Source organism: Cherax quadricarinatus, unplaced genomic scaffold (genome assembly GCF_038502225.1).
Source record: "Cherax quadricarinatus isolate ZL_2023a unplaced genomic scaffold, ASM3850222v1 Contig2062, whole genome shotgun sequence".
NCBI classification, from domain to species: domain Eukaryota; kingdom Metazoa; phylum Arthropoda; class Malacostraca; order Decapoda; family Parastacidae; genus Cherax; species Cherax quadricarinatus.
The window spans coordinates 20109-35000 of record NW_027197088.1 but is presented as its reverse complement, the minus strand read 5'-3'; the positions used below and the strand labels follow the sequence as shown (position 1 = coordinate 35000).

Genomic DNA, 14892 nt, shown 5'->3' with positions numbered 1-14892 from the left:
GGGTGACTTATTTCCATTGCCTTCACTCAGTGTCATTTCTTCTCAAAATGATGTTACATGAGAATGGGAGTGTTCTTCTTTATTTATTCTACCGTATCAAGGTAGAGACAACCTGTACATTAATGTAACTTGTACACAAACCAGAAGTGTACACTGTTTACAAAACTTACCTTCTCTGCCTGGTTTGTTTACATAACTCTGCGCTCTGCCTCTCTCATGCACTCATTCTTTCTCTCTCATTTATTCTGCTTTATTCATTTATTACTCCTGACCCTTACATTAAGACTACAAATATTTTAAGGTAAGTAATGAGGAACTGTATATGCATTTTATCGCTTCTGGGATGCTTAACCTTGAGGGTCGACAGGCCCTCAAACTCGCTCAGGGTCGCCAAATTTAAAAAAAAAAAAAAAAAATTATTTTCTTATGAAAAGATAGAGAATCTTTTTCCGATCATAACGATACCAAAAGTTTGAAATTTGATAGAAAAACTTCACGGAATTATGCTCGCAAAGTTAGTGGTTCGGCGATGTTTACGATCGCGATTTTGCCCACTTTGAGCCCCTCATTTTCGCCAATTTCACTGTACTAGTCGACAAAAACATGAATATTTCGCTAGAACTCCATTTTTTCATCGAATGGGTGCAAGAAACCACCCATTTATAAATTCAACTATCCAGTACAGTGGTCAGAATTTAGCAATTTTGCCAATTTCACACAAATTTCAAAAGATGCCACTTCCAATAGGGTCCAGAATAAACAAGATAGACATTCCTGGCACTAAAATGACATTTCTAGTCATTAGTCACGTCATGCCCCTCCCTCTTATATTCTTTTGCTTTCCACTTTGAATTTTTATTCTTTACACAAAAATATAAGATTTACTGTTATGCAGACTACTGCATTAGTGTGTAAAAATGGTATAAATATTATTGGTGCACTTGTGAAAGAATATTAGACTCGCCAGTTGACGTATTGCACGCTGGCATGATTTGTTTACTTTTGAAGTTTGCAAAAATCAACATTTCTGCTACTTTGAGCTTAATTTCAAGGCACCTTTCATTGTAAAACCAGTCAAAATCATCTTAATTTCTGTAATATGTCTTCCATTCTATAAAATGAGACCAAGAAAACTAGAATAGAACAATAAATACCATACTAAAATACACTGCAAAGTCACTGATTTATTAAAAAAATGGTAAAAATTTTTTTCTCATTATGCACTGTGTGCTGCAGGATTTTTTTTAGACTGTGCACACTGACCACATAGACCCATTCTTTCATATGAAGGCCAACCAGCTTTCTCCCACTAGATTTGAGGCCGCTAGAATTTATGAGTACTAGTACGTCAAAAACCCCTACTCGTAAGACGTACTAGTACGACGAAAACCCTCAAAGGGTTAAATGTAATAGAATATTGTGTAGGTGGGTTGGCCTGGTATGGTAGCCCGGCTGACTACCATACATACCACACTTGATTTCTTACAATAAATACTATTTGGGTCACCCTAGATGAAGACTATAAAAATTTTAAAGGTAAGTAATGAGTGCACTATGTGTGTATTGTACTTTTTTATTGTTTTTTGATGCCTAGTTCTAATGCTAACTTAATATGTATATGTTAGTGTAAACTTGTTATCTAGTATTTGTATGCATTTATAAGTGGAAAAAAAGGGTGTTCCACTTTACGGCGATTTCCGCTTTACAGCAGTAGCCTGGAACCTAACCTGCCATATAAGTGGGGCCCTACTGTATACTGACTCAGCAGATTTTGTTCTGTTTATGAAGTCCATTAAATGGAGGGTTTACTGTACAGAGCATATAAAAAAATAAACAGCACCGTACATACGAATATAGAACAAGCCAAGTAGCATTGCCAGACATTGTATTATAAACACTAAACATTATATTGCTCTTCTACCTTTTTTTTTTTTAACGCATCAGCCGTCTCCCACCAAGGCAGGGTAACAAAACACACATTCACCATCATTCACACAATCACATTCTCTTCAAAGGCACCCAGATATGACAGCTCAGATGTCACTTCAAACAGCCAATATCCCAAATATGTAGTTAAATATAAAAAATATTTAATGAATATTTTGATAATCTTTTTTATGTAACGTAATTTCTTTAGTATATGGCTAGCAATATCTAGTACAGTGGAACCTGTTTTTGTATGCCCTAGTTTTATGTAAAACTATAGTTATTCTCTATAAAAGGTATTTTTTGTTAATATTTTTGGGTGTCTAGAATGGATTAATTGGATTTACATTAAGAAATAATGTAAATCCAATTAATCCATTCTAGACACCCAAAAATATTAACAAAAAATACATTGTAGAGAGAATAACTAGTTTTACATACAAACTAGGACATGTGAAAACCGAGGTTCCACTGTATTCTTACCCTACACTGCAAAACAAAAGAATTTCCATGCAATTATGGAGGTCAAAGGGAATAACAAGCTTTGGGCTTTGTGAGTTCTCAAGGCGAGGAAAATATCATGCAGACAGTAATTTCCCAAGTTTACAGGGGAGTAGAGGGGAGCTATAGTTCTTGGTTTCACCTCATTTAACATATTAGCTCTATTGAATTTCAACTACTTTGATTGTCATTGATTTTTGACTCGATATAGGTTATTACCGAGTTTACCTGGAGAGAGTTCCGGGGGTCAACGCCCCCACGGCCCGGTCTGTGACCAGGCCAGTTATTCCTGACATCATTTTGCTACTCAAAGATTTGTTTAAATACCTTTTTGAGTTTGAATGAAGGCTTCCACCTCTTTACCTTCTACCAGCTGGCACAAAATACCTCTTAACATCAATTTTACAACCCATGTACAGGTTAGGCTTCACTGAGATTCTTAGTGCATTCCACATTTCTTGCCATTTTGGCAGAAAAAGTAAATACTAAAATCCCTATAACTCGCATGTGTAATTTCCAACAATGCCCTCTTGTTCTCTCTTTTTAAGCAAACTGGCCTACTAGACCTACTACCTATATCCCACTGCATTTTTTTTTTTTTTTTTTTTGGTCATTACAGCCTCTCCTCACTTAGCGACGTACTGTACTCGCTTACTGACACCTCGGACTTACGACGGGCTCTCTGACCAGTATACATACCTAAATAATGTATATTATAGCCGATTTCCTCTATTCTGTTTATTACAATATACAGTACATTACTGTATAAGCATTTAGGAATAAACCAGAAATGTTATACATGGTGCAAAGATGACATTAAAACAATATCAAATGATGGTCGATTCAAACCCACTACCATTATAGTGTGCTCCTCGCTTAGCAACGAATTCATTTACCAACGTGATCTTAGGAATGGAACTCAGTCATTAAGTGAGGAGAGGCTGTAATATAATATTAAGATATGGTCCAAGAGCAAGTGATCATCCCATGCAAACTCAAAACAGGTAATTGTCTTGTTCATTACCTGAAACACAGCATGAGACCTAGAAGACTCTGCATTGGCATCAGTAGGATGCTGCGTGCGATTCCGATTGCCTTGTGCTAACATCGCCATCAGTTCTTCTGCATTTTTTGGTTTGTGTAGAGACAAGCCAGGGATTATAACTTGACGTCCAGCTTCTTGTACATTGAGTGGTTTTCCTGGTTCTAGAAGGTCACGTACCATTTCATTGTAAACCTGAAATTCAGTCTAGATTAAGTAATGGTACAGATTTGGTTATTCCCAATGTACTTTCAAGATTTAATTAAAAATCATGAAAAAATGTTAGTATAGTAAAATAAAGGAACTTCTAGGAACAATAATCTAGAATGCCAATGGAAAATGAGTAACTGGTTACACAAACTATATCACTCTGCAACCAGAATTCACAGCTCCAGTGGTTCACTTCCTGATATGTACAATTCATGTGCAATTGCAAAAATAATTTCCTTTCCTGATGCATGAATTCAAAATGCAATTTGTATCTAGAAATATATAAAGTTCAAGAGGTCTGCCTCAATTTAATCAAAACAATAACCTCAATATATGATATTCCAACTTCACACGTTTTTTCATCTTTTATCTCCTCAATACGCCGATAAAGTTCCATCAGTGTCAAGAAAGCAATGCCAGGGTAGTCATCTTTCCCGAGCATAGTGAAGGTCTTGCCAGCACCTGTCGCTCCATATGCAAAAACTGAAAATTAAAAATACTAATTATAATATACAAAATTCGAAATAACATTATACTAGTATGACATACACAAGGGCCCAAACACCATTAGACAACTTATAGAAATTTTTACAAAATTTAAGTAAACAGTACTGAACACTGCAAGAACTTTTCTGATTAATCTTAACACCAGTAAAAACTGCAACCAACCTGAGCAGTTATAGCCACTAAGAACTGTGTCAATAATATCTTGCGTAGTTGCCTCGTACACATCTTCATTGCTGGAGCTCTCATTAAATACTCTCTCAAAAGCAAATTTTTGTTCCCTATTTTGACGCTTATTTAAATCTCTTGTATGTTGACGAATACCTTTGAAGAAAAACCCGTCGTTTTCTTCTTTAGGGTCAAATACTAACATGTGATCATCCACAACTTTCACAATGCATCTGTAATGAAGGATACACTTAAAGGCATCAAATCAGTTTAACAAATATACTCAATATGTAAGATTATTATCTGGGTTCTGCAATGCACTGTAATGCTGATGAAGTAGCAGTGGTAGAAGTTAGTAGTACTGGATAATAAAATAACAGTTGTATCAGTAGCAATAGAGGTTGTGGTGGTAAGATAGTAGTGGTAGTAGTAATAGTGGAGGTAGTCTAGAGGAGCACTACAAGAGGGGTAATGGCCCATGGGGGTTAAGAAAATCCATGCAGGACAAACACCCATAGGCCAGAACCCACCTACACAGAGAAGCCAATAAAAATACAAGAAAGGTGAAGTAGGGAGAGTCAATAAAGATCAGGTCAAGTCACAAGTGTTCCAAAGACTGGAGCATTTGACAATGTAATGAGAAAGGAAGGCATATACAGAGACAAAGCCTTCCCTATATTTCCAGCCTCCTAAATCAACACACTCCATTCTTTAGATATCAAACTTAACTTACACCAAACTAATAAGCTTCGTAGTAATCTAGTTCATACCTCTCCTCCTGCCACTGATGCTTCCGTAGTCTACTTCCTCCTCCTTTTGTCCTCTCCAATACTACTGAGAAACTGGCCGCTCACTTTCTGACAGAGTTAAAGAGCACAAAAGAAGAGTTAGCCTAGCCGACCTGGCAATGCTCTTTTTTGTCAAGTCAGATCACAGTCATCCTACTAAATGGTCCTCTGCCAAAACTTTCTACTCTTCTAGTTTTCACAGATGTCTTGTTGAAGCATCTTATACAGGTTCTTAACGTGAATCTTAGTCCTGGTTTTGTCTCTGTAGATCCTTTTTCTCATTACATTGCCAAATGCTTCAAAATTTCAGAACACACTATCTCACTTTTCCTATATTTTCAATGCCTCTGTCTTCTCCCAAGGTGGGTTATGTCCTCTGGGGTTTCTGTCCTACCCCAATGGGCAATTATCTCTCCTATAGGCTCCAGTTCTCTAAGACCAATTACTCTGGTAATGATACCAAGAAACTGGTTTAAAAAACACGAGTAAACACGCGAACATGTTAAAAAATATTTAGCATCGCCAACAACCACCATTCTGCCCTTTTTCCCACTACCTCATCTGCCACCACTATCACTGTTGCACCACTTTTACTAACATACTACTAACTTCCACTATTAAAATAATACTCCTTCCTCCTGTTCTACCACCCCCGTACCCCCCCTTCTCATTTTGTTTCCCTTTCCTTTGCGTTTCTGTGACTAAATGGTCCACGCAGACCAAAAAGTCACGAGTTTCAGTCTCCTATGTGCGGGTTATCTGCAAATTGTTCCAGTCAGGGTACTGTGCCTTTTTATTCTTTCTAGGTTAAAATCTTAAGACTAGAGATGTTTGACAATAATGTTCTGTCTTTATGGCACACATGCTTTACAAAATCTGTTCTAAATTTCTTCCCATCTCTCTCACTCCATTTGTAATAGTATACAGTCACCTGTACTACTGTCTGGGATAAGAGGTCTTGTCTTTTGTTTTTTCAACAGCAGATATTGATATACATACCACTATAAAGATCAAGAAGGGTTAAAATATCAAATGTTTGATCAACAAAGGTGTAAAACAGAGTCAGCGGTGGGCAGGCATGGAGGAGCTTCGAATGGAGAGACTCACCACTGTAAATTTGTTTTTGAAACCACTTAGCAAACTTATGACCCACTACACCTACAACATACCATACACCAAAAGAAATCCATCTGACAAAGCAAGAAAAAATGCAGGGCAGCACTGTATTAGTGTACAATGCTGGTACAACTGAACAGAAGTGGTCGGCACACAGCTCCTCCTAGCTTCTCAACTAAGCACTACATTATCAGCCCCTTGTACACATATATAAGAACATAAGAAGCAACACTGCAGCAGGCCTACTGGCTCAAACTATACCACGGGTGGGGCATGAACCCAGTCTCAAAACTCCAGACCATTGTATTAGCCACTGGGCCAGCCACTTGCATTTGTGGTCACAGTGGTGCCTATGCTAACCTTCCTATAGTGTAGAAATATACCTAGTTGGATGAATCTTATTGAAGCTAGCTGGCTCAGTGGTTAACGCGACGGTCTGGAGTTTTGAGACTAACCGCAGGTTCAAACCCCGCCTGTGGTATGGTTTATTTGCAATCGTGTCATTATGATTTTGGGAGTCATGTTGCTACTGGCTCATGTGTGGCAGGTCCAAGTCTCCTACTGGTTTAAGCCAATGACCCAACCTAGTCAGGTCAGGTAAAATTCACTTAAGGAGCACAGTATTAGAACTAGTAGCACAAACTTGTTAGGTCCAACTCACACCCACTTATGTATTTATCTAACCTATTTTTAAAACTACACAATGTTTTACCTTCTATGATGATACTTGGGAGTTTGTTCCACTCATCCACAACTCTTACCAAACCAGTGCTTTCCTACATCTTTCCTGAATCTGAATTTTTCCAACTTAAAACCACTGCTACAAGTCCTGTCTTGGCTAGACATTTTTACCATGCTATTTACATCCCTTTTATTTATTCCTGTTCTCCATTTGTACACCTAACTCATATCCCCACTAATTCTATGCCTTTCTAGAGTGCAGATTCAAGGTCCTCAGTCTATCCTCGTAGGGAAGGTTTCCAATACATGGGATCAACTTTGTCATCCTCCTTTGTATGTTCACCAGTGCATTTATATTCATTCTGTAATAAGGTTACCAAAACTGTGCAGCATAATCTAAACAAGGCCTAACCAAGGATATATAGAGTTGAAGAACAACCTGAGGACTCCTATTATTTATGCTTCTTGATAGGAAGCCAAGGATTCTGTTCACGTTATTGCAAACACTTATGCACTGTTGTCTGTTTTAGATTACTGCTAATCAGAACTCCCAAATCCTTTTTGTAATCAGTTTATAATAAGATCTACATTATTTAATTTATACGTGGAATGGTTATTTTTTTTTTTTTTCAACAAGTCGGCCATCTCCCACCGAGGCAGGGTGACCCAAAAAAGAAAGAAAATCCCCAAAAAGAAAATACTTTCATCATCATTCAACACTTTCACCACACTCACACATTATCACTGTTTTTGCAGAGGTGCTCAGAATACAACAGTTTAGAAGCATACACATATAAAGATACACAACATATCCCTCCAAACTGCCAATATCCCAAACCCCTCCTTTAAAGTGCAGGCATTGTACTTCCCATTTCCAGGACTCAAGTCCGACTATATGAAAATAACCGGTTTCCCTGAATCCCTTCACTAAATATTACCCTGCTCACACTCCAACAGATCGTCAGGTCCCAAGTACCATTCGTCTCCATTCACTCCTATCTAACACGCTCACGCACGCTTGCTGGAAGTCCAAGCCCCTTGCCCACAAAACCTCCTTTACCCCCTCTCTCCAACCCTTTCGAGGACGACCCCTACCCCGCCTTCCTTCCCCTATAGATTTATATGCTTTCCATGTCATTCTACTTTGATCCATTCTCTCTAAATGACCAAACCACCTCAACAACCCCTCTTCTGCCCTCTGACTAATACTTTTATTAACTCCACACCTTTTCCTAATTTCCACACTCCGAATTTTCTGCATAATATTTACACCACACATTGCCCTTAAACAGGACATCTCCACTGCCTCCAACCGTCTCCTCGCTGCTGCATTTACCACCCAAGCTTCACACCCATATAAGAGTGTTGGTACTACTATACTTTCATACATTCCCTTCTTTGCCTCCATAGATAACGTTTTTTGACTCCACATATACCTCAACGCACCACTCACCTTTTTTCCCTCATCAATTCTATGATTAACCTCATCCTTCATAAATCCATCCGCCGACACGTCAACTCCCAAGTATCTGAAAACATTCACTTCTTCCATACTCCTCCTCCCCAATTTGATATCCAATTTTTCTTTATCTAAATCATTTGATACCCTCATCACCTTACTCTTTTCTATGTTCACTTTCAACTTTCTACCTTTACACACATTCCCAAACTCATCCACTAACCTTTGCAATTTTTCTTTAGAATCTCCCATAAGCACAGTATCATCAGCAAAAAGTAACTGTGTCAATTCCCATTTTGAATTTGATTCCCCAAAATTTAATCCCACCCCTCTCCCGAACACCCTAGCATTTACTTCCTTTACAACCCCATCTATAAATATATTAAACAACCATGGTGACATTACACATCCCTGTCTAAGACCTACTTTTACCGGGAAGTAGTCTCCCTCTCTTCTACACACCCTAACCTGAGCCTCACTATCCTCATAAAAACTCTTTACAGCATTTAATAACTTACCACCTATTCCATATACTTGCAACATCTGCCACATTGCTCCTCTATCCACTCTATCATATGCCTTTTCTAAATCCATAAATGCAATAAAAACTTCCCTACCTTTATCTAAATACTGTTCACATATATGCTTCAATGTAAACACTTGATCTACACATCCCCTACCCACTCTGAAACCTCCTTGCTCATCCGCAATCCTACATTCTGTCTTACCTCTAATTCTTTCAATTATAACCCTACCGTACACTTTTCCTGGTATACTCAGTAAACTTATTCCTCTATAATTTTTACAGTCTCTTTTGTCCCCTTTCCCTTTATATAAAGGGACTATACATGCTCTCTGCCAATCCCTAGGTACCTTCCCCTCTTTCATACATTTATTAAACAAAAGTACCAACCACTCCAACACTATATCCCCCCCTGCTTTTAACATTTCTGTCATGATCCCATCAGTTCCAGCTGCTTTACCCCCTTTCATTCTACGTAATGCCTCACATACCTCCCCCACACTTACATTCTGCTCTTCTTCACTCCTAAAAGATTGTATACCTCCCTGACCAGTGCATGAAATTACTGCCTCTCTTTCTTCCTTAACATTTAAAAGTTCCTCAAAATATTCTTGCCATCTACCTAATACCTCCATCTCCCCATCTACTAACTCCCCTACTCTGTTTTTAACTGACAAATCCATACTTTCCCTAGGCTTTCTTAACTTGTTTAACTCACTCCAAAATTTTTTCTTATTTTCATTAAAATTTCTTGACAGTGCCTCTCCCACTATCATCTGCTCTCCTTTTGCACTCTCTCACCACTCTCTTTACCTTTCTTTTACTCTCCATATACTCTGCTCTTCTTATAACACTTCTGCTTTGTAAAAACCTCTCATAAGCTACCTTTTTCTCTTTTATCACACCCTTTACTTCATCATTCCACCAATCACTCCTCTTTCCTCCTGCCCCCACCCTCCTATAACCACAAACTTCTGCCCCACATTCTAATACTGCATTTTTAAAACTATTCCAACCCTCTTCAACCCCCCCACTACTCATCTTTGCACTAGCCCACCTTTCTGCCAATAGTCGCTTATATCTCGCCCGAACTTCCTCCTCCCTTAGTTTATACACTTTCACCTCCCTCTTACTTGTTGTTGCCACCTTCCTCTTTTCCCATCTACCTCTTACTCTAACTGTAGCTACAACTAAATAAGATCCAATATATCAGTTGCCCCTCTATAAACATGTACATCCTGGAGCCTACCCATCAACCTTTTATCCACCAATACATAATCTAATAAACTACTTTCATTACATGCTACATCATACCTTTATTTATTTATCTTCTTTTTCATAAAATATGCATTACTTATTACCAAATCTCTTTCTACACATAGCTCAATTAAAGGCTCCCCATTTACATTTATCCCTGGCACTATTTATCACTATTTATTCCCTCATCTATGTCGTTTATGTAGACTGTGAACAAGGGGTCCAATACAGTGGACCCCCGCATAACGTTGGCATCACATAACGTTAAATCCGCATACCGATACATTTTATCGCTAAAATTTTGCCTCGCATACCGCTAAAAAACCCGCTCAACGCGATTCGTCCGAGACGCGTCCAATGTGCGGCCTGAGCCAGCCTCACATGTTCCGCCGGTGGCATTGTTTACCAGCCAGCCTCCGCGGTAACATCCAAGCATACAATCGGAACATTTCGTATTATTACAGTGTTTTTGGTGATTTTTCTGCAAAATAAGTGACCATGGGCCCCAAGAAAGCTTCTAGTGCCAACCCTACAGGAATAAGGGTGAGAATTACTATAGAGATGAAGAAAGAGATCATTGCTAAGTATGAAAGTGGAGTGCGTGTCTCCGAGCTGGCCAGGTTGTACAAGTAAACCCCAATCAACCATCGCTACTATTGTGGGCAAGAAAACGGCAATCAAGGAAGCTGTTCTTGCCAAAGGTTTAACTGTGTTTTCGAAATAGAGATCGCAAGTGATAGAAAATGTTGAGAGACTGTTATTGGTGTGGATAAATGAAAAACAGATAGCAGGAGATAGCATCTCTCAAGCGATCATAAGTGAAAAGGCTAGGAAGTTGCATGAGGATTTAATTAAAAAAATGCCTGCAACTAGTGATGATGTGAGTGAATTTAAGGCCAGCAAAGGTTGGTTTGAGAGATTTAAGAAGCGTAGTGGCATACATAGTGTGATAAGGCATGGTGAGGCTGCCAGTTCGGACCACAAAGCAGCTGAAAAATATGTGCAGGAATTCAAGGAGTACATAGACAGTGAAGGACTGAAACCTGAACAAGTGTTTAATTGTGATGAAACAGGCCTGTTTTGGAAGAAAATGCCAAGCAGGACCTACATTACTCAGGAGGAAAAGGCACTCCCAGGACATAAGCCTATGAAAGACAGGCTTACTCTGTTGATGTGTGCCAATGCTAGTGGTGATTGCAAAGTGAAGCCTTTATTAGTGTATCACTCTGAAACTCCCAGAGCGTTCAGGCAAAAGAATGTCCTCAAGGCTAATTTGTGTGTGCTGTGGAGGGCAAACAGTAAGGCATGGGTCACTAGGGACTTTTTCTATGACTGGTTACACCATGCATTTGCCCCCAATGTGAAAAATTACCTAACTGAAAAGAAATTAGACCTTAAGTGCCTCCTGGTGTTAGACAATGCCCCTGGTCATCCTACAGACTTGGCAGAGCGACTTTGTGGGGACATGAGCTTCATTAAGGTGAAGTTTTTGCCTCCTAATACCACTCCTCTCCTGCAGCCCATGGACCAGCAGGTTATTGCAAACTTCAAAAAACTGTACACAAAAGCTCTGTTTGAAAGGTGCTTTGTAGTGACCTCAGAAACTCAATTGACTCTAAGAGAGTTTTGGAGAGATCACTTTAATATCCTCAATTGTGTAAACCTTATAGGTAAGGCTTGGGAGGGAGTGACTAAGAGGACCTTGAACTCTGCTTGGAAGAAACTGTGGCCAGAATGTGTAGACAAAAGGGATTTTGAAGGGTTTGAGGCTAACCCTGAGAATCCTATGCCAGTTGAGGAATCAATTGTGGCATTGGGGAAGTCCTTGGGGTTGGAGGTTAGTGGGGAGGATGTGGAAGAGTTGGTGGAGGAGGACAATGTAGAACTAACCACTGATGAGCTGCTAGATCATCTTCAACAGCAAGAGGCCAGACCAGAGGAAACTGCTTCGGAGGAGGGGAGAGAGAAATTGAAGAAGTTGCCTACTTCAAAGATTAAGGAAATGTGTGCAAAGTGGCTTGAAGTGCAAAGCTTTTTTGATGAAAATCACCCTCACACAGCTATTGCAAGCCGTGCTTGAACCTGACACTGACAATGTTGTGAAACACTTTAGGAAAGTCATAAAGGAACGAGAGGTACAGGCCACTATGGACAGATATGTTGAAGAAGTCCAGTGACTCTGAAGCTGGTCCTAGTGGCATTAAAAGAAGAAGGGAAGTAACCCCAGAAAAGGACTTGACAGAAATTGAAAGAAAAGGAACGATGAACTGTGCCTACTCTGAAGCTGGTCCTAGTGGCATTAACCCTTTGAGGGTCGACAGGCCCTCTCCGAAACTCGTTCTCAGGGTCGGCCAAATTTAAAAAAAAAAAAAAATTATTTTCTCTTATGAAAAGATAGAGAATCTTTTCCCGATCATAAAGACACCAAAAGTTTGAAATTTGATAGAAAACTTACGGAATTATGCTCTCGCAAAGTTAGCGGTCTCGGCGATGTTTACGCATCGGCGATTTTGCCCACTTTGAGCCCCATTTTCGGCCAATTTCACTGTACTAGTCGACAAAAAACATGAATATTTCGCTAGAACTCCATTTTTTCTATCGAATGGGTGCAAGAAACCACCCATTTATGAAATTCAACTATCCAGTACAGTGGTCAGAATTTAGCAATTTTGCCAATTTCACACAAATTTCAAAAGATGCCAATTTCCGAATAGGGTCCAGAATAAACAAGAAAGACATTCCTGGCACTAAAATGACATTTCCTCTAGTCATTAGTCACGTCTCAAGGCCCCTCTTATATTCTTTTGCTTTCCACTTTGAATTTTTATTCTCACAAAAAATATAAGATTTACTGTTATGCAGACTACTGCATTAGTGTAAAAAATGGTATAAATATTATTGGTGCACTTGTGAAAGAATATTAGACTCACCAGTTGACGTGTATTGCACGCTTGGCACGATTTGTTTACTTTTGAAGTTTGGTAAAAATCGAACATTTCTGCTACTTTGAGCTCAATTTCAAGGCACCTTTCATTGTAAAACCAGTCAAAATCATCTCAATTTCTGTAATATGTCTTCCATTCTATAAAATGAGACCAAGAAAACTAGAATACAACAATAAATACCATACGAAAATACACTGCAAAGTCGCTGATTTATTAAAAAAAAATGGTCAAAGTTTTTTTTTTCTCATTATGCACTGTGTGCTGCAGGATTTTTTTTAGACTGTGCACACTGACCACATAGACCCATTCTTTCATATGAAGGCCTACCAGCTTTCTCCCACTAGATTTGAGGCCGCTAGAATTTATGAGTACTAGTACGTCAAAAACCCCTACGCGTAAGACGTACTAGTACGACGAAAACCCTCAAAGGGTTAATATCGAATGGGTGCAAGAAACAACACATTTATTAAACTCAACTATCCAGTACAGTGGTCAGAATTTAGCAATTTTGCCAATTTCACACAAATTTCAAAAGATGCCAATTTCCGAATAGGGTTCAGAATAAACAAGAAAGACATTCCTGGCACTAAAATAACATTTCCTCTGTTCATTAGTCACGTCCCCACGCCCCTTACGTTCTTTTGCTTTCCACTTCGAATTTTTATTCTCACAACAAAACAGAAGATTGACTCAATACACAAATAACCCGCAAATAGAAGAGAGGAGCTTACGACGACGTTTCGGTCCGACTTGGACCATTTACAGTCACACTAACCAGAAGTGGAGCAGGACGGCTATATATAGGCAGGAAGAGGTAGTGGTAGTAGTAATAGTAGTGGTAGTAGTAGTGGTAGTGGTAGTAGTAGTGGTAGTAGTAATAGTGGTAGTAGTAATAGTAGTGGTAATAGTAGTAGTAGTAATAGTAGTGGTAATAGTAGTAGTAATAGTAGTAGTAGTAGTGGTAGTGGTAGTAGTGGTAGTGGTGGTAGTGGTAGTAGTGGTAGTAGTGGTGGTAGTGGTAGTAGTAGGTGGTGGTGGTGGTGGGGAATTAAGGAGAAGGAGCCAGTCAAATACAAAGAAAGGGGAACACTGCAAGGGAGCTAGGTGCCCACAGAGGGAGAGCAAATGCACAGAGGTGGGGGAAGGGGAAGTGATGAAATAAATAATGAAGGAACAGAAACACGCAACAGAAGAAAGACAAAAAAGGAAAGAGGAAAGGGGAAAAAGGGAGAAGAAAAAATAAGGAATCAGGTTAAGTCACAGGTGTTCTGAAGTTTGGAGCATTTTACAATGTAGTGGGAGAGGAAGGCATCTACAGAGACGAAGCCAGGACTAAGATTCATACAAGGAAAGTTGCATATTAGAGAGGATTCAACTAGACGGCGACTGTTAGAGTTGGAAGTAGGGAAGACAGTTTTAGCGGAAGACCAGTCAATAGGATGGCTGTGATCTCTGACGTGACAGAACAGAGCATTGTTAGTGTCGGCAAGCCTAACACTATTTTTGTGCTCCCTAAGTCTGTCAGAAAGAGATCGGCCAGTTTCTGCAAAGTATTGAAGAGGACAGGAGCAAGAAATAGAGCAGACACCAGGAACATCTGTAGAGGGAGGAGAGGTATGAACGAGATTAGTGCGAAGAGTGTTAGTCTGGTGGAAAGTAAGCTTGATGTCTAAGGGACGGAGAGAATTGTTGAGATTAGAAAGACCAGAAATGTAGGGAAGGCAGAGGACAGAAGAGTTCCCAGGAGTAGAGAGTTTGGAAGAGAAGAAATT

The 14892-nt window shown here is 39.3% G+C and overlaps 1 protein-coding gene across 1 annotated transcript in view; it reads right to left on the bottom strand.

Annotated features, from left to right (window-relative positions):
* The window catches only part of LOC128690857 (Kinesin-like protein at 67A), a gene marked incomplete at its 3' end in the record, with an annotated part of 54896 nt that overhangs the window by 33425 nt on the left and 6579 nt on the right, over positions 1–14892 (bottom strand). Inside the window, exons 2-4 of the mRNA XM_070081250.1 lie at positions 4349–4584; positions 4005–4162; positions 3452–3664 (exon numbers count right to left, since the gene is read on the bottom strand). Of these exons, the coding sequence (XP_069937351.1) occupies positions 3452–3664; positions 4005–4162; positions 4349–4584 (607 nt within the window). The remainder of the gene's footprint in view (positions 1–3451; positions 3665–4004; positions 4163–4348; positions 4585–14892) is intronic.